The 26,736-nt window shown below is 37.5% G+C and overlaps 1 protein-coding gene and 1 long non-coding RNA gene across 12 annotated transcripts in view; one reads left to right on the top strand and one right to left on the bottom strand.

Moving 5' to 3' along the window:
• VPS13B (vacuolar protein sorting 13 homolog B) overlaps positions 1 to 26,736 on the bottom strand; it is a 718,401-nt gene that overhangs the window by 115,848 nt on the left and 575,817 nt on the right. For all 11 annotated transcript variants that reach the window (XM_077846720.1, XM_077846711.1, XM_077846713.1 and 8 more), the window contains 3 exons: positions 23,804 to 24,006; positions 20,784 to 20,991; positions 20,316 to 20,500 (listed from right to left, as the gene is read on the bottom strand). In XM_077846720.1, the coding sequence (XP_077702846.1) occupies positions 20,316 to 20,500; positions 20,784 to 20,991; positions 23,804 to 24,006 (596 nt within the window). The remainder of the gene's footprint in view (positions 1 to 20,315; positions 20,501 to 20,783; positions 20,992 to 23,803; positions 24,007 to 26,736) is intronic.
• LOC144283079 (uncharacterized) lies at positions 8,050 to 21,921 on the top strand. The gene is made up of 2 exons (XR_013351410.1): positions 8,050 to 8,154; positions 21,462 to 21,921. It is a non-coding gene; the product is annotated as an uncharacterized LOC144283079 (long non-coding RNA).

Here is a 26,736-nt window from a genome sequence, read left to right as displayed (position 1 = left end):
TATTAGTTTTGCTGGCTATGATAAAAAATAGTTAAGTTATATTTAAATATATTTACCTGTTACCAATTCTTACTGCAGTCTTTATGGGTGAATGATAAATGGTACTTTAAGAAAAATACTCCAGAGAACATTATCAACATCAACAAAAGACAATAGGATATTGACAATTCCTAAAGATGTGTGAAAGACCTACAGTTTATTACAGTATTTCCTCCACTTTGTATATTTGAAATTTTTCATAACAGAAACTCAGAATTTTTTTCAAAGGGCATCATTAGATTTTTTTCTCAACTAAAACTGATCGAATGATAGATTTCTTTTTTAGGAATAATATAACAAGCATATCAATTAAAAAACTTTTAGAAAATTTCTTGAAGCTTTCTTCATAATCAGTTTAATCATAATCAGAGTTCATATAACAGAAATAACTGATGAAACCATGCACATATCTTAGAAAAGGTCATATTTGTATTGAATCAAAAAACAAGAAGTAAAGGAAGAAGGAGAAAAAATGAGAGCTAAAAAAAAAAAAACTACAATCATGGGAGAAAATACTTGCAAATCAAATATCCAGTAAGGGGTTAAAATCTAAAATCTATAAAGAATTCATATAAAGTCACCAACAAAAAATGCCAAGCAATGCAATTAAAAAATGGGCAGAAGATCTGAATAGACATTTTCCCAAAGAAGACATACAGACGGGCAAAAGGGAGATGAAAAGATACTTGACATCACTCATCATCAGGGAAATGCAAATCAAAACCTCATACCTGTTAGAATGTCTATTATCAGAAACACAAGAAATTACAAGTGTTGAGGATGTGGAAGAAAGGGAACCCTTGTGCACTACTGGTGAGAATATAAATATATGCAGCCACTATGGAAAACAGCATGGAGGTTCCTCAAAGAATTAAAAATAGAATTACCATATGATCTAGTATTTCCAATACTGGGTATATATGAAGAAAATGAAAACACTAACTTGAAAAGATATATGCACCCCTATATTCACTGCAGCATTATTTACAATGGCCGAGATACGGAAACAACCTAAGTGTCCATCGATGGATGAACAAAGAAAATGTGATATACATACACGATGGAAAAATACTCAGCCATAGAAGAGAATGAAATCTTGAGCCACTTGCAACAACAAAGATGTACTTTGAGGGCATTATGCTAAGTCAAATAAGTCAGACAGAGAAAGACAAATGCTGTATGACTTTATTTATATATAGAATGTAAAAACAAAAAAACCATAAAACCAAGTTCACAGAATAGACTGGCGGTTGTCAGAGGCAAGGGTGGGGTGAAAGGGGTTAAAAGGTACCAATTTCCAGTTATAAAATCAGCATGTCATGGGGATGTAATGTGCAGCATGGTGACTAGAGTTAATACTGTGTTGCATATTCAAAAGTTGCCAAGACAGTAGATCTTAAAAGTTTTCATCACATACATTGAAAAAATTTTTGAATTATGTACATATGCTAACTAGATTTAATGGTCATTTAGCAATATACACAACTATCCAATCATTGTGTTATATGCCTGAAACTAATATAATGTGTTAGTTATACCTCAATTCAAAAAGTGCCATCAGAGATACTATCAGCTGATAACATTTTAATATACTCACAATAGTATTTGAATAATTGCTTGACAGACTGAGCTTCTTTACTACCACCAGATGAGAGCACTGGGATTTGGGATTTAGTTATTTTATTAGTCTGTGTTGACTATATTAATATGATTGTATTTATGCATGTCTATTTTATGGTCATGATAAAACAACTACTTAAGAGTTTCAAAACTGTGTATTAATTTTAAAGAGATCAATGTATTGCTTGGGAATAAATGTAGGGTTGTGTATCTAGAAGGAGTCTAATTTATAACAGGATAAGCTATTGGAGAGTTGATTCTTCAAGACCATTTTTTATTCTGAATATGCTAAACACACTACAACAATCACTAGCGGTAACTTACATCAAAGTTTAGCTTTGAATTTTCTTAATGTTCTTAATATAGTGTTTTAAAAAAAATCACTAATTTGAGTACTCATTTTTTTAAGATAAACTTTTAATGAAATAGGGAGCAATTCTGAAAGCTTGCTATTTCACACAGATATCCTGTGAATTAGCTAAAGAGAAAAAGCTACTGGTCAGTGTTTGGAATCGATCTCTCTTCACAGAGAAAAAAAAGATGTCATGATAAAGGGTAACATTAATGGAATTATTGTCTATTTTCAAAGAATGGTTCAAAGTTGGCTTATGTAGCAAATATTTTTCTAAAGCTAAATATTTTTCAATTGGCAAACATAAAATTGAATGCACATTATGTACATCACAAGATCACTGTGATCTATCTATCTATCACTATGAAGTTTGAAAGTTGTGTTAAAGAAGCTGGTTGTGGTGAAAACGAGTCCTTTGAGAATCCTGGTTCAGCTTATATATGTGATACCCACAAAAGCAAAGAATCACATCAGTTATCTCTCTTCACTGAAAATGCCCTTTGATGAGTATTATTTCCTTGAGATAGTTCAAAGAGGCTGTCTTCTATACTGCAGGTGGGCAAACCATTCCAGTCCAAAATACAAGAGAACTTTTAACAAGAAAACACACTTACCAAATTCCTTCTAATAGTAATCTAAAACCAACATATTATTTGGCTGCTTTTGGCAGCATTCTGAGCATCTCATTCAGTGATTCACCACTATGTGGCTGATAAAGCAGTGAAACGATGGTTGCCATCTGCAGTTACTTATTTACATAAGTCTAGGCTTTCAAAATGTTGTGACTGACACCAAGATAGTGAAACTGTCTTGACACCCTCTGGCTTAGGTCAGCTTTATAAAACACAAGAGGGTCTCTCCCATTAATGAATAGTGTAGGTAATGACATAGAGAGAATACTCTTTTATAATAGTAAAACTAATAAAAATGCATCACAGAGTTGAATATAGAATCTGAATGGAAAACAAGAGGTGTTTTTCAAAAAGTCTGTGTTTGGAAGAAGCTGCTGCTTTAGACCATTCCACAGATAGGCAACACTTAAGAAACACTGATCATATGTGTAAGTGTATTTTACGAAGGACATCTTCAAGAGGACCCCTTGAAGTACCTCCAAATCAATACAATGTAAGAAATATTTCTTACATCAATCTACAAGTATATCTTCATCCCTGTAGTTAAGAATGTAGATTCTAGAATCAAAAAGCCTGAGGTAAATTAAAAAAAAAAAAGGGGGGGGGGCAGCCCCGGTGGCGCAGTGGTTTAGCGCCGCCTGCAGTCCGGGGTGTGATCCTGGGGTCCTGGGATCGAGTCCCACATCGGCTCCCTTCAGGGAGCCTGCTTCTCCCTCTTCCTGTGTCTCTGCCTCTCTCTCTCTCTCTCTCTCTCTGAATAAAAAAAAAAAAAAAAAAGCCTGAGGAAGGACCCTACCTTTGCTATTCAGTAGTGGTAGGCCCTTGGAGAACTTTCTCATCTGTAAAATGGGAGTGATAACAGTTTTTTATAACATTGTGAGAGTTAAGTGAGATTATGATATGATGCTTTTAGCACTATGGATGACACTAAATAGGAACACAATGGGAGGAGTAAAAAACATTACCTCTTCTCATCCTGAAACCATAGGGTCTTTTTCCAACTTTATTTTTTTGTTGTTCTTGTTGTTCTTGGCATGCTAATGCTTATCAAAGTTTGTTGGCTGGTATATGACAGCATATGATGATACAGACCAAAATTTAGGCCTTGTCATTTGTTATCTCATGACCTTCCTTAAAGAATTGACCTCTTGTCTCTAATATCTTCTATTCTCTAAAGAATGAATCTTATCACTCAACTCTCTAATTAGAAGATCTACCAAAAACTTCCTCCATAGACTCAGGCATAAACTAAATTAATAACTTCTTTTCTAATTCCTTCTCTCTATCCTTCAATTCCTTCTCCACAAATACTGAGCATCTACTACCGCCCATTCTCTAGGTGACTGGGAAACAATGATGAATGAGGAATAGGGCCCTGTTCTCAGAGAGCTTACCGTGTAGTCAGAGTGTCAAATAGTTAAACCCAATGTGACTCCAGCAAAGAACCCAAGGAAATGGGCTATTGTAGGGAAATGGCTCTGCCACGGAGCCTTGACTAAAACTTCTAAGTCAACAGTGACCTCAAGCTGTGAAATTCACAGCTTTTTTCCCAGTCTACCATGTGCTCCGTTGGTACTCATGGTACTGCTGAGTCTCCCAGGCTTCTTAAACTTTACACTATGCCTAGATTTGCTGACATTGTGTTGTTTCTGTTGGGCTGGCGAGACTGGGGACCTCAAAACGGCCGGCCCCAGGCCAGCAACCTCCCAATAAGGCTGCCTTGCCGCCCTACCCTAACTTAGTTTACAAAGACCTGTAATCCTTGGCCTGGTCGGAATGCCGCCCCGCCCCCACCTTCCCGCTGAAAACTTTTTAAAAAAGATTTTATTTATTCAGAGAGAGAGAGAGAGAGAGAGAGAGAGAGAGAGAGAGGCAGAGGGAGAAGCAGGCTCCATGCCGGGAGCCCGACGTGGGACTCGATCCCGGGTCCCAGGATCACACCCCAGGCTGCAGGCGGCCCTAAACTGCTGCGCCACCGGGGCCGCCCTGAAAACTCTTTACAGACCACTCCCGCTCCGGTTTGCCCTGGGGGCTACTTCCCTGCCTCGAGCCCCTCCCTCCGAGTCACGGAACCCCGCCCCGGAGCGCTTCCCATTAAACATGCTCGAATTTACTGCCTGGCTTTTTAATTTCTCTGCCGTTCATTTGGGAAAAACCTAACAGTTTCCAAGGCCTTTCTCTCTGACCACTTCTTTGTTGATTCCTGTATGAGTTTCCTAAAGCTTCCACATCAAATTACCACAAACTTTCTGGTCTAAAACAACAGAGATTTGGGGCATCTGGGTGGTTCAGTCCATTAAGCTACCAACTCCTGAGTTTGGCTCAGGTCATGTTGGGTGGGTGGTGGTGGTGATGTTGTATCTCCACATGCTTCTCTCCCTCTGCCCCTCCCCTTGTTTGTGTGCTTTCTCTAAAACAAAAATAAATCTTTAAACAAACAAGCAAACTGGAATTTATTCTCACAGTTCTAGAGGCTAGAAGTCCAAAATCAAGGTGTCAGCAGGGCCCTGGTCCACTGAAGGCTCTAGGGAAGAACCCTTTATGCCTTTTCTCAGTTTCTGGTGGCCCCTGGAAATCCTTGGTATTCATTGGCATGTGGTTATATCACCTCAACCTCTGCCTGTGTCTTCACATGGCCTTTCCCCCTGTATTTGTCTCTTTCCAAACTTCCCTCTACTTATAAGGATACCAATCACTGGATTATGGCCCACCCTAATCTAGTATGACTTGCTGTAACTTAATTACAGTTGCAAAAACCCTATTTCCAAATAAAGTCACATTCTGAAGTTCTGGGTAGAAATGGGGGTGGGAGGGAAACACTATTCAAGCCACCACAATTCCTAACCTACTATTTATTTACTGGACACAGTGAGCTTTCTCATGGTTCTATTTTCAGTTCTCTTATCTGTAAGCTCTTCACCCAGAGTCTCAGTGTGACTTTTCCCTATTTCACTTTCATGGCTTCAATTTTTACTTTTATGGAGATGACTTGACAACTCATTTCTTAAATAACCCAACCCGTTCCTGAATTGGCTTCCTACACTCCCAAACTTGTGGTAAGCATTACATACCTAATTAGTCCTCTAAAACCTTAATTTATAAACACATTTTAAGTGTTGAATATAGAGCTTAGGATCTCTTCCACAATCTTAGACTAGCTCATTTCTTCTCTGACATTTGCAGTCCCAACTAATAGTATTCCATATACCCAGTCACTCAGACTAGAGTCATTTAATTTTCCCCTCCTATAATTGTTGCAAAGAGACATTGAAATCTATTTATTCTACCTCCAGATGTCTCTCTCTTACATGCATTTCCTCTTTCCCATTCCAACCATCATTTCATTATTGCTGAGTGATTATACTCTGAATAGGCCTCTAGGCAGCCCAACCTCTAATCTCTAATTCATCTTTCCTGCCATAATCAGCCATGGTTGTCACTCAGCTCCATACCCTTAATGATTACTCTCACAGAATAAATGGCTTATGGAATAAAGCCCAAATGTCTCAGCATAGCACTTAAAATGCTCCACTCTCTGGCTTGAAGCCTACTTTTCAAGCTCATCAACTATGTTAACCTCTTTCTCTGCACTTTCATTAACACTTACTATACAATGCTCAGTGATAGCTGCTGATGTATTTGTTTCATTAATTTTGGACTGTAAGCTCTTTGAAAGAATGCTTCTAAGAACACCTTGTAAATATTATTAGTCATCATCATCACCTTTGGTCCAAGTTTGTAGGACAAAACAGAGGCTAGATAAAACAGATAGGGATTCACAAAATGTTAACATTCAAATGTCCTCAACTGAAGCATAGTAAGATGTGGTATATCCATACAATGGAATATTATTTGACATCAAAAATGAATGCAATACTGATCATGATGCAACATGGGTGAGCTGCAAAAACATTATGCTAAATGACAGACCCCAATTACAAAAGACCACAAATTATATGATTCCATTCATATGAAATGTCCCGAATAGATAAATATGTAGATACAGAAAGTAAATTAGTTGTTGTTTAGGGCTGGACATTGGGTCACTGGAGGGTGATAGCTAAAGGGCATTAGGTTTCTTTTTGAGATGGTGAAAATGTTTTGAAATTGATTATGATGATGATTACACAAGTCTGTGAAGAGACTAAGACCCAGTGAATGATACCTTGTAAGTGGATGATCTGTCTGGTATGTGAATTGTATCTCAGTAAAGCTGCTAAGAAAAAGTGCTCACAGCATAAGAGAACCAAGATTCTTAATTTTGATGTGGTATTTAAAGACATTACTATAAAACATGTAAGGTTCTCAAGTTTAATTCCTTTTTTCCTAACTGGGAATTGAGTAAAAAAATGGAAGGCATGCATGGTTGAAAATGTATGACAAAAAATGAGTTTTCCAGGCCAATGCCTTTATGAAAAGGATGGGTATAGGGATAAAGAATTTATAGTTTGTAATAAAAATTCAATTTTTCTCCAACATTCAAAATCTAGGGCAGAACAAGAGGCAAATTGGCACCTGGAGTTGGTAAGTCCTTAGAGGAAAGTAATAACTGCTAACGTTTATAAAGCGCTATGTGTGAGATACTGTTCTAAGTGCTTTTTACACCTAGCAACATTTATTCATCCTAGCAACTCAAAGAGTATGAACCATTATCATGCCTAACTTATACAGAAGGAAGCTGAGGCACAGGAAAGTTAAGTATCTTGCCCAAAGTATTTGGATCTGGACCCAGATACTTTAGTTTCAGAATCTTTGTTCTTAACAAATGAGCTATGTTACCTCTCTGTACTTTCCTCCTTCTGTGTTTCACGTTTCTCTCCAACAATGTAGCTTTCAAGAAATAATTGACATTTGTGAATAATGAGTTTTACTGTGACTTCCACAGGGCAAAAAATACTTCTATTGAGGGAGAATAATTCATAAAAAGTTGATCACAGACCATCCCATCCATTCATACTTACTATCCTTTCTTTCTTTCTTTTTTTTTTTACATCCCAAACATTTTTTATGCTGAGCAGTAAACATCAAACACGTTGATTGCTAGGCACAAGTTTTTGTTGTCAGAATGAAATGTTTCCCTTCACTTTTAATGCAGCAGTATTTAATGGGAAAAGAGAAACAAATAAAATTTCTACTACCAAATAAAGTAACAGGACAAAAATGGCTTCACTATTCTTCTAGTTTGCAAATGTTTTTCATTTATTTTACAAGCCTGTCTCACTGACAGATTCCTTCCCTGTCATTTTTTGAAGGACAAGGAATCCTAGCATTTCAAACCATCTATCCATCCATCCATCCATCCATCCAAAATCTCATTTGCTTTTTCAGTTTTCTCTACAAATTCTGCTTCAGCAAAGAGTTCACTAGTGAATTAGAACTCTCACTGCCTCATAGACAGAACAATGACTTTCCCCAGCAGGCCAGGAACAGAAGTGGGCCCCAGAGCCAGCCAGTACAGCAGAGGGGACCCACAGGAGTCACCCTGCTGGTGATGCCAGCAGGGACTGCTTGGTGAGTCTCACTAGCTCTCCTTCCCTTCTTCCTCAGCAAAAGAGTCCCAATTTCTGGTGCTAGGAGTGGCCAGGTGACATAGTTCTGGACTTTGGGATGTTGGTAGTACAGTGTGGAGAGTGTGGGTTCCAAAAAATATCCTTAAAGGCAGAAGGCACGCTCTTTCTTGGTCCCTTCCTCTTCTTGTGGCTGGAATGGGGACAAGATGCTTAAAGCTTGTGCAGCCATGCTGGACCATGAAGGAAAAGCAAGTATATGGGGACAATGGGGACAGCAGGAGGCAAGAAGATGGCTGGATCCTCATGACTTTACTGTAGAGATTCAGACAGTCCTTGTCCTTCTACCTTCAGACTGTTTTCACATGTGACAGGAAAAGAAACATCAGTTTTCTTTCAGTTACTGTCATTTGGTATTTCCTGTCTCTCAAAGCTGAACCTAATCCTAACTGATGCAGATCTCAGTAGCTCTGACAGTTTGTCCTGTGTGGTTGGGATTCCTCCTCAAGGACTCATAAAAACTCTATGGGAATCTATAATCTATAAAGTATCCCGAAATTTTACGTTAAATCTAGTTCATTCACATACTTTTCAGGGAGAAGAGGTCCATGGCAACTCATTTAATTTTTCAGATTCTCAGCTTTCTTGCCTGTATAAGGGGAGAACAGGGTCTTCATTTCTAAAATTTTCTAAGTAGTCCCACATCACACTGCCTATTGATCTGAAATCTAGCAGTCATCTATGACTTCTCTTACTCCCTCTCATTAAACTACCCTATTAGTTGTCAAGAGCACGGATTCTTTCTCTACAGTGTCTCCTCCATTTGCTTCTTTTCCCTCACACCTCCGCCCCTCAACCCTGTTCCAGCTTATAGCCTCTGTTGTCTCCTCTCTGAAACCCCTGACAGGTCTTCTCACATTTGGTCTCTTCATGCTACATTCTACTCTTTACCAGACTTTTAAATCAATTTACATAAAGGCCTGCACTGCCAATGGCTCCCCAATGCCTATGGGATCAAATACAATTCCATTTAAGAGGAGTCAGGGTAGCACAACACAGAAAAAAAAAAAATCATATAAACCCAGCCTCGAGTCCTGGTTTTAGTTCCTTACTTGCTTTCGGAAAATTATATGACTTCTCAGAACCTGAGTCATGTTAGCTGTAAAGTAGAGATAATAGTACCTACTTAGGCAGCATCATCATGTAGGTCATAGGGATAGGACCTATAAAAGGACAAGTTTGGTGCCTGGCACATACTAGGTTCACAAAAAATTCGTTGCCTTCCTCTTTCCCTCAATGGAAAGGACGTGAACTAAAAAACTAAGTCTGCAGCCCACCACCCTTCCACTAATCCCTTATTTGTATAACCCATGCTGGCCAAACCAGATTATTTGCCACCTCCCAGATATAAGTTGTGCTCAGACTGATTTTTTTCCCCTTCATATCCCCTCTCCCTTCATTTTTTTAAAAATAGATTTTACTTATTTATTCATGAGAGACAGACACACACACACACACACACACACACACACACACACACAGAGAGGCAGAGACACAGGCAGAGGGAGAAGCAGGCTCCATGCAGGGAGTCTGATGGGTCTCGATCTTGGGTCCCCAGGATTAGGTCCTGGGCCAAAGAAAGGCAGGCAGTAAACCGCTGAGCCACCCAGGTGTCCCTCTCCCTTCATTTTACGTTGATATCCTACTCAGCCTTCAGGAAGTCCTTCAATTGCCATCTCCTTTATGAAGCCTTTTCCTGATGTTTAAAAAGGCACATTCTCTGTGGCACTTCATGGTTCTACTTTGCCTTATTTTGTGTACTTATCACTCTTCCTGAAAGCCTAGAGATGCCTTGGGTGCAGAACTAGAGCCCTGTCGACCTTTGTACCTCATGGCCCTAAGCCAGGTCCTTTTATCTGTATTTACTAAGTTAACCTCAAATTTTTCAAGCAGAGCTCTTTACAATATATTCCTAGATCCCTTTTTCCCCCTGTACTTTTACAATACCACAAAGACAGAATGATTAAAAGTGTATTTAGGGAATACTCTATTTTAGGTTCCTCCCTCATTGTCTAAAAAAGGAGGCAACGCTTCTGGATGTAAACCACTTAGCACTGTGACCCATCATTCAGAACCATTTAGTACTGTGTCCATTGGGTACACAAGACTTTTTCTTTTCCTTTATTTCCTAAGAGTCTGGCTCTGCCTCTTATTTCCTGAAAGCCCCCAAGACTTTTTTTTCCTTTCTGCATTTCAACAACAATGAATCTCATATCTGGGCTTTGAGCACCACTCCTAAAGATGATGGATAGGAGCAAAGCCTTCTGGGACACATTAGTACAGCTGCCAGTGGGCAGGAGGTGCTTATAAAATAAAAAGGCTCAGGATTCTGGGAACATATTTTCAGTTATAAGTGAACCACCCAACACAGCTGAAAAGAAACACCCAAGAGTACTTCCTTTTATTCTTTTTATGCTGTGCATGGAAGAGGCAAGGCACATCATATTAGATTGCAAGTAACTCTCGAAAGGATTCTTTTTATGTAGTGTCACCAGGTGCTAATATCATAACCTTTGCCTATCAGGTATATGTAATTTAGAATTACAGGAAGCTTGTAAAAGCAAGTTTAAAGCAGCAAAATTCTAGTTTTTAATTTATTGGATAATATTGAGTATCACTGTCTGACTTGAAACATTTTCCATATAATTATGAAAAAGAATAATACCCACACAACTATAAAGTTTAATGAAACTTTAGTTCCACCTGTGGATAAGTATGTAAGATAAAATATTATCAGAAAACTAAACACAATTAAATCATCACTAAGCTACGGACATAAAGTGTCACAATATAAACTCAAATTCAACCATAGAAATTGGTTTTATACGTAAAGCTCTCACACACATCATTAGAATTGGGACAGAAAAGAAATTGTGAAGCTGTTAATGTGCTACATAGTCACTGCATTTAAAGGAAGGACTAAGAAAGGTATGGATTTTAAGCATTTAGGGGATAAGAGACTATCTCCTATGTGTCAGTAAGACATAGGAGCTTGCCGAATCTATATTTTGGGAGGAAGCTAGGAGAGGACAATGAGAAGATTTAAGAAGTGATGTGAGGCTTTTCTCCAGATGCAGACAGCCTTTGACGAACAGAAAGAAACAGTTTTGTCAGATATTTGCAAAGGGAAAAAGCTGGAAAAGCCATAGCAAAAAGGAGTAAAGTTTTTTTTTTTAGCGAGGTAGTCTTTCTAGAGACCCTCAGCCAGCAGTGACTCTTCTATAAAACCACAGACCATATATAAAAGGTTTCCCTCTTAGAAGAGCAGGGAGAGTCAGCCAGACTGGAAAGAAGCAGCTGACAGTGTGAGGCCAGTACTGACCATGAGTTTGGTGAAAAATGAGAACCAGAAGAGAGATCCAACAAGAAACGGTCCCTTTTGGGGGTGTGTATCTGCCAAGCTCACAATGACCCCTAATTCATAGCCATGTTGGTGAATGTGACCCTATCTCATGGCCATGGATGAATGAAGTAAGAGCACTTGACGTGCCATTAGGTGGGTCAGGAACGTGGAACTGAACTGGAAGTTGGACTTGCAAATGTGATTCTGGGAATTGCGGGGAGACTATCAGGTGGCCTGAGAAGCAGGAGAAAAGGTAGTTTGTTGAAAAGGAAGAATGAAGCAAACATGGGGAAAGAAACAAAGAAAAGTGATGTTGTGTAAACAGTCCCTTGGGTTCCTATCTTCCATTCCTGGTCTTGTCGTCCTTGGCCTCTAGGGCTCCTCACTCTATCTTGACACTAGATCCCTCCATTTTTCTTTAAGCCAGCTTCAGTGGGATTTCTGCTACCTGCAGCCTGGAGAACTGTACCTGACATACCTCCTTGGAGGCCCTGATCATGGAGCTTTGGGAAGGTAGTGCCTCTTATTGCAACCAGTCTTAGCCAGTGAAAGTGTGCTATTAATCACAGGCACAGCCAGCATCCCTAACAAATGTTATGACATTAACAGGCTATACATACAAAAAAGTCTTTCTCAGAAAAAGGGCTTTCTTGGTCTAATGCAGTTGGGTCCAGCTTCTTTGATCAATTGATACAATGATGATGATGATGATGATGACAAAACTGGTAGCAGTTACCCTTTACCGTGTGTTGGCATGATTTACTAAGCCCTGAACTATGTAAGGCTAGGTGCTTTACAAACATCACACCTACTTCTCACAACTCTTAATTGTAGCGAGAGTAGAATTTTGTTTGGAAAGGTCTGTGACATAAGGCACAACAGAGATGTCATTTGGGAAGGACCAGCATGCTAGGAAGGCAGGTAGCCACAAGAGGGTACTTAGCAATGATGGATTTATCATGATTCAAGATCTGGCCATTGGCTTGCAGTCTCAGAAAATTTCCATGGTGTCCTAGCACTGACTAGACTTACGAATGCTGAGTCATGCAACAAAGTTCACTAGAGACTGATACATAAACCAGATGCCAAGTTATTAATTTACCATGCGATATATAACTGCCAAGCAGCCTGGATACTGATGCTGGCCTGAGTAACGTATGATACTCTCTCTGTAGACAGATTGTATTGGGGGCCAAAGTTTTAGAAAGTTGTTTGGGTGGTAGATGATTTGAATGTTAGACACAGAGATTTGACAGCTGCTATATTCATCTCCATAAAGGAGATTTAGCTACCAGGTGAACCAGACACTTGGGCACCATTTCTTTGGATGCTGCCAGGAGAGCTTCTGCCAACAAATGCTTCCAAGACCTTCCCAGGCTTCTAGAGCTGACCAGTTTTCCTTCTGAAGGAAATATTCTTTCTTTAGATATCTTTTTGTTTTGTTTTGTTTTTAAAGATTTTATTTATTTATTTATTCATGAGAGACAGAGAGAGGCAGAGAGGTAGGCAGAGGGAGAAGCAGGCTCTATGCCAGGAGCCCAACGTGGGACTCGATCCCGGGTCTCCAGGATCACACCCAGGATCACATCCCTCTTTCTTTAGATATCTTAATATCCAATCCATCTTGTGTGTCTGGGAGTCCTTTTATTTATTTAAAGTTATTTTGCATATTTTGGGTCAGATTCATGATTTCATGGTTTAATAGTCTGAAGTAAAAGAATAATTTTATTTCCCTTCTTTCCACATCTCAACAGAGTAGCTCTCTATCACCCAAATGTATCATTATGATTATTATTATTCCAAAGTTTTACAAATAGGGTAAAAAACATCGTTTTTAGAGTCAGAAAGACCTGGGATAAAATTCTGGCTCTCCCATTTTTAAGTTTTATAATTCAAGATGACTTAATTTCTCTTGGCCTTAGTTTCCTCACTGATAAAGTGGAGATAATGTGCACTTCACAGAATAAAATGAGATTTACTCAAGTTATTATGCAAAGCATCTAGCACAGTTCTGGGTATAAAACACAGAGATGATCATAACATATTGGAGCAAAAATAACCTAGATCTCAACCTTTTAGATTCTCCTTGGTTTCCAAGTATGCAATTTTTTCTTCATTATCCTTCCAATGTGGTTTCACTTTGATTTTTATAATCATATTGATGTTACTTTAAAAACTAATTTCCCTAACTTTTGAACTGAATAAACAAAAGCGAACTGGACATGACTGCACTGATTTTTTTGGCTTACTGTTCTCCTTCTCCACCAGAAATAAACAAATGACACAGCTTGCTTTTGTCTTTTTTCTTCCTGTTATCCTTGTGAAGATATCGTTTATGGACTCTAGTCATGTTTTTTTCATGTAAGAATTCTGCACTAAATTCTGAAGCTTGAAAATGCCTTTTTAACTGAGAAAGGGCTATGAAATCATACAACTTCTGTAATAAATTATTCTTTCTGTTCCCAATTCAATTTACTTTACAGATGTCAGAATTCTCCCAATTACATGATTCTTCTGTAAAAATGTGTGGGTCTATCTTTATATTTAGTTATTCTATCTTATGAGTTTGCATATGCAACTATGCCCTCTATTTTCAAGTAAATTATAAACCTCGTAAGAGTAGGGACAGATCAATCTCTTTATATCCTCACTGTCTATACATTGTACTATCCTACACTATACTGAGAAGATATCAAATAATTCTTTGTCAGAGAGAAATGCTATGAAGTGGAAATAAAAATGACAGAGATTTTTATCTCATTTGTTAGTTATATTCACATTTTCTGAAGGTATAGATCTGAATCTAAGTATCTATTTAATTCTTTTGGTGTAAACTTTTGTGAACCTGTGTTAATTTTCCTCAAGTTACTTAAATGTTTTCTTTCCTTCTCCTGTAACATTAACACTGAGAATTTTATGTACACCCTAGATGTTTCTTACATTTGGAGGAATTCCTGACTTTGGCTTTTACATCTTTCCCCTTAATCCACATTACATGTTATCAATGCCAAACTCATCTTCCAATTTACCTCTTTACTTTTACCTCTTATCTTTTTAAATTGCTTCAGTGACTCCAGTCCCTTCGTGTTTGTCTTGAATGCTCAAGCTTTATACTCTTAATATCCTTGAGGAAAAATGATATTTAGTTTGGCCTATTCCCATATACCAAATGATATCTAAAAATTCAGTACAACACATAAATGAAAATAAAAAGGAAACAAGAATAATACAGTATTGAGAGAATCAGAATAAGTAACATGACAGATCTGTGCAAGAATTAAAATATCCATTATTAACTTTACCCCAAAAATGGATTAAAATTTCACAATCTGGGTACATGTCTATTTCTAAAATTGAGTCCTGAGTAGGCAGCATACACAACAGGATGAGGAAATGAAAACTCAGAATGTGCCAGACACAGTGCCAGTAATTCTAATGTGTAAATTCATTTAAAATGATACAACATTCCTTCTAGGTTGACGACATTATTCTACCCTACAAGTAGTAATTTTATTGATACCTAAGTATACTGCTAATACTTAAAATTTAACATGATAAAATTATAAACTGACCTAAAATAAGCTCCTTTTGCTTTCTGTGAATATTAATTTCAGGGTCCTTATTCAGAACCTATGGTTAATTTAATATTCTAAACATGTTTTCCACATCTTTCATTACAATTGTCAAATAAATTCCATAAACTCATATGGGAAGCCTGTTTATAAATGCCATTATCAATCATGGAAAGGTATATATACAGACAAATCTGAGGGTTCTGTACATAAGTGACCTCTAAAAGGTTGGTTTTTTTTATGAACTAAATGGTCCTCAAGAAAAAAGTGAACCAAACTTAATTCTGTTTTTAGGACTAAAACCAGAGAGATTAACTTATCTTTGTATTTAAGAACTAGCCTCTGTCTAGGGGGCAGTGGGCTTGGCAGTACATTCAATGATCTCACCAAAAGTCTATGTAATGTAATGACATTAGACTGTGTGTTTATGGTAGATAATACCAGTGAAGCATAACACAATGCATCTTGACATAATTCAGTTTGCAAAACCGAAGCTCATTCAACAGCCTCATAAAATTATGACAAACAGCGTAATACTTTTGAATAATACAAAATAGAAACATGGACATTCATTCATACATTCATCCATCCATTTGATATATGGAGCATATCCGGTGCAGTGGTAATAGTAATACGGGACCATAATGACAGATTTGATACAATCATTGCCTTCCAAACTACAATCTAGGAGACAAGATATGAACACACACACAGTTGAAATGTGAAGAATGAGTAAGAAATAGCATAAAAGTGGTGCTATGGAGGACTACAGAAGAAGGAAGTACTATGTTTGGAGATAGCATCCAGGTAAGGCTTCATGGAGTAGAGGGCATATGGGCTGTTTGGAACTGTGGGTAGGATTTCAGCAGAGAAAGAAGAGATTCAAATGAAGAGGGAGTATGGAAGTGGGCTGTCATTGGCAGGTTTGGTAAATGCTGAATAGGCAGGTTTGACTATAAGGTAGATCATCTGTAATGGAGTGAGAAGTAAAGCTGGGTGAGGGGGTGGGGAGGTCAGTCAAGGTCCTTGAGAGAGGCCCTCAAGGTCAGTCTACCGGTCTGCCAGAATCATTGAAAACTTTTCTCAAGGAATTGATACAATCCAACTGTTCCTTTAAGAACTTAGGATAGTTTAAAGGAAGAGAGATGAAGGCTGGAATTTTACTTAGACGGTTCTTTTTTTTTTTTTTTTTTTTAAATTTATTTATGATAGTCACAGAGAGAGAGAGACAGGCGCAGAGACACAGGCAGAGGGAGAAGCAGGCTCCATGCACCGGGAGCCTGACGTGGGATTCGATCCCGGGTCTCCAGGATCGCGCCCTTGGCCAAAGGCAGGCGCCAAACCGCTGCGCCACCCAGGGATCCCTACTTAGACGGTTCTTTTAGTGGTCCAGACATTTGCTTGTTAAGGAGGAGTGGAGGGAAAGAAATGAACATTTATTGAAAGCTCACTATGTGTAAGGCATTTATTTGTTTTAGCCATAACGTTTCATTCAATTATTGTAACATCTCTGAGAGGTAAATAACATTAACTCCAGTGTTCAGTTGAGGGGCTGAATCCCCAGAAGCCCAAGATCTGGGGCTGCAAGTGCTCAAGGAAAAAGCTGTCATACTGAATCAAAGCTGTGATTCACACAACATGTTTTCTGTTCTCAACAGAAGCTCCAAGGAAACAAAATAGTTTGTATAGTTCTAAGATTGCAACCCAGAGAGTTATTTCTGCAAATGAGGCTTACCCCAACCCTTGGGTCAAACTCTGCTCTTAGTCAGAGGAACATAAGGATTAGCCGAGGAGCTCAGCAGCCTGGCAACCTCCTGCCAGTCCTGCTTTATTCTCCATTCCAGTTGTTGATTCTGGGTGTTCTTACCGCTGGGATCAAGCTCTCCCTTTCAACTTACAGGAGGCTAATTCCCTCTTGCTTCTTAGACCAGCATCCCTGTCCTTGAACTCTGCCCACATCTCAGTTCCTATCTCTCCAACAAGATGTGAAACCTTTCTAATACCAACTGTTTGCTGTTGCAACCTGTCAGGCTTCCTTCATCAGTGCTTTGCTTATGTGACAAATCCACTGTCTAGACCCTGGGACTGTCCCAGATGTCATGGGCTACACTGGCTGGTCTGGGAAATCAGCAGCCTCCATTCTCTCTCTCTCTCTCTCTCTCTCTCTCTCGTTTTTTTAAAGATTTTATTTATTTATTCATGAGAAACACAGAGAGGAGAGAGAGAGAGGCAGAGACACAGGCAGAGGGAGAAGCAGGCTCCATGCAGGGAGCCTGATGTGGGACTCGATCCCAGGTCTCCAGGATCACGCCCTGGGCTGAAGGTGGCACTAAACCGCTGAGCCACCCGGGCTGCCCAGCAGCTTCCATTCTCTCTGGTCTAGCCTATACTTCTATTTGATGAAAAGACTTTTGAAAATACAAAATAATACATGTCACCACAGTAGTACTCATACTTAAATAGTGCATGCTGTGTGCCAGGCATTGTTTGTATTTGTATTTGTCTTTCAAACATTAATTCCTATAATCATCACATTATTAATAGCCTCATTTTAGTGATAAAAAACAAAAGCAAAACAAAAACCTGAGACTGAGAGAATAAGATGTCTTATAGATGTCTTATAGATGTCTAAGGTAACATCTAGCACTCTGGCTAGTGTTTATCTTCTTAACCAGAATGTTCTTCTGCCTCTCCAATATCAGTGAAAAGATAAAGAACATGTCTACAGTGAATGTACTTACTATCTCAAATGCCTTATTTAATACCACTAATAGTTATCAGACTTCTATTAATAAATGTGTTAACATTTAGTTATAAATAAGAATCCACAAAAGCAGTTAGAAAGAAGCCCTTATACTTACATGATGCTGAAAATTTGAAATATAAGTATTGTCACTTTGGCTGAAAATACTAAAGATGTTCTGCATTTGGGCAAGTCTAGTAAGACCGCAGTCTTCAAAGATATTGTTATTTTACTTAGCAAAAATAATCTAAGAATGCTGGTAGAGAAGATAATTATGAATATAATCTTAATAGGAGGAGAAACAAATTTAAAGAATCAAAGTAAAATTGCTAAGAGAGTAGATCTTAAAAATTTTCATCACAAGAAAAAAATTAAATTAAGGACTACTGAGATCTTGGCAAATTATAGTTCTGCACATTCAAGTTCACTTGACAAAATGATGAGAAATTTTATTGCTATCAATTCAGAAGGTGAATATCTGACTAAATATAATCAGAAACCTAAACAAGAATAAAATAAGAATATATTAATGTTAATATGCTAATACATTACTATGAATCTTGGATTCCTCTGATTTAAGTACAGAGCACTCAATGGGGGCCCTGGGCAGTAGAGTTGGTTGGGCAACTGACTCTTGGATTCTGTTTGGGTTGTGATCTTGGGTCATGGGATTGGGCCTTGCATCTGGCTCCACACTCAGTGTAGAGTTTGCTTAAGACTCTCTTTCCCTCTGCCCCTCTCCCTCATGCTTTCTCTTTCTCTCTCTAAAATAAGAAAGTCTTTAAAAAGTAAGTACAGAGCACTCATTAAAAAAAGTTTGGGGGCATCTGGGTGGCTCAGTCGGTTAAGCAACTGACTCTTGATTTTGTTCAGGTCATGATCTCAGAGTTGTGAGATGAAGCCCCATATCAGGCTCCCCGCTGGGCATGGAATCTACTTAAAGAGAGAGGGCATGTGTTGGGGGAGGTACAGAGGGGGAGAGAGAGAGAGAATCCAAGCAGACTTCCCACTGAGCATGGAGCCTAATGAGGGGCTTGATCCCTGGACCCTGAGATCATGACCTGAGCTGGAATTAAGAGTTGGATACTTAAGTGACTGAGCCACCCAGGTGCCCTTAAGGAACTTATTTTCTAATCATAGAAAAAGACCATGAGCAGTTAAATAAATAAATGCATATAATAATTCTAAAAGGCAATTAACACCTATAAAGAAAGTAAAACAAGGTAATTTGGTTTAGAATAAAGAAGTAGGAAAAAAAAAAGAAGTGGTAGTGAACCAGCTGTGACAAGACATTTGAGCTGGTACCAAACTGACAAAGTTGGGGGGGGGGAACAGAGCAAGGGAAATGACTCTCAAGTAGTATGTTCAAAGGGAAAAAAGGCCAGTACATTTGGAGCATAGTAAGGAATGGAAAGAGGCATGAGACTAAGTCAGTGAGATAGGCAGGGCAAACCTCATAGGTCCTTATAGGCAATAGCAAGATGGTTGTTTTTTGTTCCAAGAAGTAGTAGAAGGCACCATCAGATTCTAAGAGGAGTGATGTGACTTGATCTACATTTTTAAAAGATCACATTAGCTGCTGTTTGGAACATGCGTTACAAGGAGTCAAGGATGGAATCATTTAGACCAATTAGGAAGCAGGGAATAGGAAGTGGCAGCCTGGACTCCAGTTGTACCAATAAAAAGAGAGAAGTAGATGGAATAGGGACATATTTTAGAGGCAGAAATGACAGGACTTGTTGATGAATTGGATGTGAGGGGTCAGGGAAAGACAGCAATCTCACTGTTCTGAGTAGATGGTTGTGTGATCTAGTGATACGTGGCAAACTAGAGGAAAAATTTTGTAGAAATTTAGGTCTACAGAATAAGTAGATAAGTAGAATGATAATGTGGTGATATCAGTAATACATTTACATAAAGTCAGGGAAATGACAAGCAATAAACTTTAATAAAATCATACAGAATATGATCACTGGTTAGCTAGTTTTCCTATTAGCTATCTTAAGCCTAAGACCATTCTCAGTGCTGGAAATGAACATGAAAACTGAGTCCTCCATTCTGGCCTTATGTGGACATATTTTATTTCATAGAACAGTTCTAGAAATGCTGAAGAGTGTCAGCACATGGTGGGTACTCGAAAAATGTGCAGTGAACTGAATAACAATTACAATTAGAGAATATGTAACATAACCTACCTACAAAAGGGCTAAGAGTAGAATTGAGAACTCTCAAAATCGTCATGTATCAGGAATCTGAATTACACTACTCCCTATTTTAAAATTTGTTTTGTGGGTATGTAAACTTATGTATACATACATATGTATACTTGTGTGTATTTCTCTCATACTATTTATGGGAAAAATGGGTATGATCTAATCTTTTTTCCTAGTATATAATCAGCACTTTTCCACAAAGCTTTTATTTAAAAACGAATAGTCATTACCTACCTGTAGCATATCACCAAGGTCTGCTGTGCTAATATCTGGATCCTCTGTGGTGTTGAAGGGCACAGGGGTTATCCGTACAAGGGTGAGCACTCTAGGTTCTGGATATCTCCATAACATCATCCCTGAGCTGTCTTCAGTTTCATTGTAAAACACGACTTCATAGACACCAGGCATTTTCAAAGGTTCTGTTAAATGAAAAAATAATTAATTGTATGCTTTTGAACGGGAGCATGTTGATTACAGAAAGAGAACATTATAAGCATGAAGGATAAGAATATAAAGAAGCTGGCTGGTCACTTTTATATAATTTGAGACAGGAATATATTAAGAATTTCCCCTTAAGAGAGACTGAAGGGTAATGTCCTATTTTTGTACTGCAGGTATTAATGTAGTTTAAGTGATTTTGATGTGTTATTTTGTGAATGTACGGTCAAAATTCTCTCTCATACTGAAGCTGTTGTTACTTACCAGCATCTCTTATGTACTGGAATAGGCCTGTCCGTAGGTCATCTGAACTTTGTTCGCTTTTAAAAATCTGGTTCATTTCTATAGGAGATGGCATTTGTGGCACTGCTTCAGGAACTTGCACTTCAAAATTTCCCTTCTCGTTAAGGTATCCACTGAGTAATTCATGTAGAAGAACTAAACAATTCAAATGCTCTTGACCCCAGAAAACCTTTAAGAATCATATGAAAAATTTTAGTGTCTTTTAAATACAAATGAATACTTCATAAGGATAATTAGCCACAATCACACTAGAATTAATGCAAGACCATAATTATGTTCAATTTAATTATTGACAACTATAATTTCTAAGTAATTGACCTATGGGATGAAATTCTATTACTTAAATAAACACATAAAAACAAGAAAATCAATTACATTATATATTGTGTGAATAACCATGAGTTTTCAATGCTGAATTGACAATGAAATTATGTGAATGTGAGGTTATGTTTATGAGTTAACTTAGCTAAGTGAGAAAACAACACCTATTACAGTCTGAGAGAAGGCAATGAAGATCCTCTAGGTCAAAATGTTAACAAAAGAATAATAATAACTTTGTGGAATAGCTTCCTACTTTTTGTCATGAGATTAAATACATCTTAATTATAAGGTTCCTTTCTTTGCACTTATATTTTTTAGAAAAGAAGAGAGGGAAGATGCTTAATGAACTTGAACTCAGATGGCTCCCAACTTCCATGTTCAGTGAGAATGTGCCAACATCCAGTATTCCACAGCCCCTGAGAATCAATCATACAGGGGATTCAGCAGAGTTTCAGAACAAAGGCCTTGGTATTTTCTCTGATAAAGAGGATTAGATTCTCTTTCTCTACATGTGAAATGTATTAGTCCAGAACAAAAGTATGACCAGTGGGCAATAATGATTAATGTCAGAGGATTCAAAATGTCAATAATTTACATTTTCTTGAATATATTGGATAAAGGCAATACAAACATTATTTCTAAGAGAACCAGATTAACACAGAAGAGAGAAAAAATATAAAGAAGTGAAAAAAAATAATCCTATACCTGTGGTTAAATTTTAAACCTAAGTTTGGGTCCCGTTCTCTGGAATTAAGGCAACAGAAATAAAGATAAGAAATATGATACTAAGTCTACTGTTCTCATCAGTCTTACTTTTATTGGATCCTGAAAAATAGAGATAGGTGAAAAGTCAAGCTAGGGAGTTGAATGCTATACTCTAGGCTTTATTTTTTATTTTTTATTTTATTTTATTATTATTTTTTAAATTTATGATAGTCACAGAGAGAGAGAGAGAGAGAGAGAGAGGCAGAGACATAGGCAGAGGGAGAAGCAGGCTCCATGCACCGGGAGCCCGACATGGGATTCAATCCAGGGTCTCCAGGATCGCGCCATGGGCCAAAGGCAGGCGCCAAACCGCTGCGCCACCCAGGGATCCCTACTCTAGGCTTTAAATTGTCAAGAGACAGCAACTTTATAACATAGAGATGACATACTATGTTTTTGTCTTAATATTGATTTTAATGAGGAGTTGCTTTGCTGTCTTGGGAAAATGGTAATACAGTTAATATTGTTGATAAAATAACATGAAATCACATGAAGGTTTCTGATAGATGGTGAACATCTCCTAAGCAATACAAAGCAGTTATGAATCCTTCCACATCTAGCTCCATGTCAGTAAGAAAACTGGTGAAAAGTCAAGACAAAACAATTTTTAGATAAAAACAAGAATTTCATATATACCTCCATTATTAACAAATTAGCCATTTCCATATTCTGTAATTGTGAATTTCTCAAGATTTTTGGATTTATGTCAAACTTGGAGGACATCAAATCACATAAAGAATATATTCAAGTTCATCCAAATAGGAAGTTACCTTATTTCTTGATAACTCAGTAAAGAAATAAGTTGCATATCCTCACATAGTCCATATATGGCTATAAATCAAATGCATTAAAAGGCTACAACTGATTATATGTCAAGCGTTAATCATCAATGGCAGGTGCCAATGGAACCTGCCATTGGCAAATGGTTTTTATATATTGCTGATGACACTGTGCTTGAGACAAGTTGACTACTTTGTAATTAGAGAAGTCCATAATTAGAAAAAAGCTTAATGACCCAGCAATTCTACTCCTAGTCACATATCCAAGAGAAATGAAGACATGTCTGCACAAAAGCTTGTATACAAATGTTCCTAGCAGCTCCAATCATAATAGACCAAAGTGGAAAGAACCTAAATGTCTAAATATTGATAAAAGGATAAATTTGGTATGGCCATACATTGGAATATTATTTGGCCCATAAAAAGGAACAAAGTTTTGGCACCTGGTACAACATGGATGAATCTTGAAAAAACTATGCTAGGTGAAAGAAGCCAGTCACAAAGACCACTGATTATATGATTCCATTTACATGAAATGTCTAGAACAAATATGTAGAGTGAGAAAATGGATTAGTAGTTGCCCAGCCCTAGAGAGAGGATTAGAGTATAATGGGGAATGAATGCTAATGGGTACAGGGTTTTGAGAGGTGTGTGTGTATGTGAAAATGTTCTAAAATGGATTGTAGTAATGAGGACACTTTATGAATATACTAAAAAACCCACTGAATTGTACACTTTATTTAGGTGAATTATATGATAGGTGGCCATATCTCAATAAAACTGTTAAGAAAAAGCTTAAGAAGGGACACCTGGGTGGCTCAGTGGTTAAGCATCTGCCTTTGGCTCAGGGCGTGATCCTGGAGTCCCTGGATCGAGTCCCACATTGGGCTCCCTATTGGGAGCCTGCTTCTCCCTCTGTCTGGGTCTCTGTCTCTGTCTCTCTCTCTCTGTGTGTCTCTCATGAATAAATAAATAAAATCTTAAAAAAAAAGGCTTAATAAAAGATCAATCTGATAATACTCTTTCTCACCATATCAAGATTTAGTGAAACAGTTCAAAAAAAGAACAAAGGCTAGTTGAAGACTTATGGTAAAAATGTGGCCAATCCCCACAGACCTGTAGCAGACCTCCTTGTAAATCAATGGATATTTTTGGTATGGACTGTTCTGGGCCTGGATTGCCACTGTGTTTACACCATTTAGCTTCCAGATTGGCATTAGCACAGCACGGTCCTATCAGAATCCGATTTCTTTCTTTGAGACTTGTTTTAAGTAGAAAATCATTAATGTTAAGTAGAAATGATGACCCAAGAATTACACCTGAAAAAAAAAAAACAAAAAAAAAAAAAACAAGGAGAGGGCATATATATTATAATTATTCCTTATCAAAAAAGTATGTTTGAGCAAGAATTATCTGTATTTCTTAAGAGCATTAATTCATCCTTTGTCAGAGTCTTTTTCAGTTGGCTTTCTCCCACAGTTGTATGCCACTTACAGAGAATTCTAGTTATAAAGCAGGTAGGCCTCATTCACATTTCTAACAAAGAAATATTTGCCAAAACATTATGACTTTTTCCATGTGTGAGCATTTTAAGTTTTATGAGTAGAGGCATTTTCATTAAATTGTGCAAGTTTTTCAAACAACTACATTAAGAGTAGGAACAGCTGCTTCATTTATCTATTGTCACATGATGGGAAAGGGTAATTTTCTGTGATTTCTTATAGTAACAGAGTATAGTGTATTACTCTCCTAGACACTCAAGTTTTTGACCGGCCCATGCTAAAATTCAAAACAATCAAAATATATAACATGTGTTTTCTAAAAATTGTAGTTTAATCCAAACTTCACACATCATAACCACTTGAAGTTTACAAAGCCTTAAAAACAGATAGTGGCAGGTTAGATTTACGAGAAAAACTATATGCTATAGTTCAAAGTAAATATACCCAGAAAAGGAATACACTTTAAAATGTAGGTTTTCTTTTGAACTTAAACTAGAAGTGTAGATCAAAACCTCTTCATAAAACTAACAGCACACTTGAAGATATTTGGATGCAAAGTTAAGAGTGGTGGGTTAACTTTCCCCCAAGGAGCTCATATTCTGAATTGTCATTGTGAATATTGAATTTCACTAGACCACGTTTGTAATGCCCATGGCTTATTTTTCTAATGATATTTGATCTTTAAAAGAGATGAAAGATTAAAAAACACCTTAGGCCCATAGTATACACGTTTCAAAGTATAGTACCCACACTGACTTTTCAATTCTGTGGAGACTTAAAAACTTCATACAGGTTGTATGCTCCTACTGCAGAAATAAGATACATAACTTCTAATCTTCCATGGAAGACACTGCACTCATGTAAGTTGGGGCTAAGACTTTTGTTAATAATTAGGACAGTAGGAACCAGTTTCATAAATTCTTTCAACCATATTATGGCACTAAGATTTCCATTTCATTTACACAACTTTCTTTATTCACAACTTTCTCACTTAAAGAAAAAAATAATACCACAGAAAGTTAAAAAAAAAAAAAAAAAAGAACCAGGCTCCCAAATACCCAAGAATCAGAAATCATCTTCATTAACGTAGTTTAGAACTCAAGTCATAACTTCCTGACTTAACTGCATTACATTGCCTGAAATATTTACTTTTTAACAGTAAATATCAGCTAAATGAAACATACCAATTTAGCATTCAGAAATTTCTTATAATGGGATTATATGAAAGTACAGGCTTGATTCAGTACAGCTATCCAGCAAATGAGTATTAAGGGAATGTTAGAATTACATTTCCCAATACATGCATTTTCACTCTGCCCTACTACCCAATTACCTGATAGTAATCTTAATGTGAATATTCTTTTGGTTCCTTGTACACAAAATATTTTATAGCAAAGGCCTTCTAGGTTGCTTATTTGATGTTTATCACTACCTCACCAGACACTCAGATTTAAAAAATCTCGGGGGCCCACTTTGGGGGCTCTTGTTCTCTTAGTCCAAGACTTAATTTCCAGATCATTCTATCCATCTCCATTATTATAAAACAATCATGGGAGACTTTGGTAAGCTAAATGACTGAAAGGGTAGAACACATAATTTTCAAGCTTTAGTAGACTGACCATCTTACTCAGTATAGTACTGAGCACAACAGTAGCTCTTCAGGATATATCCCACCAAACTGAATTGCCAGTGTAAAATCTGACCCTACTTTCATCTGTGTCAACATATTTCTTAACTGACAAACAAAAGATAAAAGTGCTTAAATCTTTGCCATTCTTCATTTTGCATCACTCTGTCATAGAATCATAAGGTTGGATGGAACAGACCTTAGAAACCATCCATTCCAAGTCCCCCTCCTCTAAAAGAAATCACACAAAATCCTTTCTATTTTGAAATGATGCTAGAATCACCTAAAAGTTGCAAAAATATACAGAGTTCCCATATACCTCTCTACCAGAAACACTGAAATCAACATTGATATCCTGCTATTAAGTGATCTACAGATCTTATGTAAATTTTGCCTCCCCCCCCCCCCCCCCCACTAATGTCCTTTTTATGGTCCAGGATCCAAACTAGGATCCCTACTGAACTTAGCTGTCAGGTCTCCTTAGTCTCCTTTAATCTGTGACAGATCCTCTAGCTTTGTGTTTAGTGACTTTGATGCTCTTGAACAGTCCAGGCCAATTATTTTGCAGGATGTCTCTCCATTTGAGTTTATCTGATGTTTTCTCATTAGAATGAAGTTATACATTTTTGGCAAGAATCCCAGAAAATTGATGCCCTTCTCAGTGTATCAATATTAGGGTCTGTGATATTGATGTTTTACAACTGGCAATATTAACTCTGATTACATGGCTAAAATGGTGTCTGCCAGGTTTTGCCACTGTAAAATTGCTATTTTTTCATATGAAAATAAAAATATCTTGTGGGGGGAGATATATGAAAATCATGCAAGTATCTATCCTTTTTTATACTAAACTTTTACCCACAAATGTTTCTGCATCCATCTATGGTTCTTGCCTGCAATTATTACTGTGGTATGTGACA

Source organism: Canis aureus, chromosome 14 (assembly GCF_053574225.1).
Source record: "Canis aureus isolate CA01 chromosome 14, VMU_Caureus_v.1.0, whole genome shotgun sequence".
NCBI lineage: Eukaryota > Metazoa > Chordata > Mammalia > Carnivora > Canidae > Canis > Canis aureus.
Note: the sequence above shows the minus strand (reverse complement) of the source record. Positions and strands in the feature narration are given on the sequence as shown.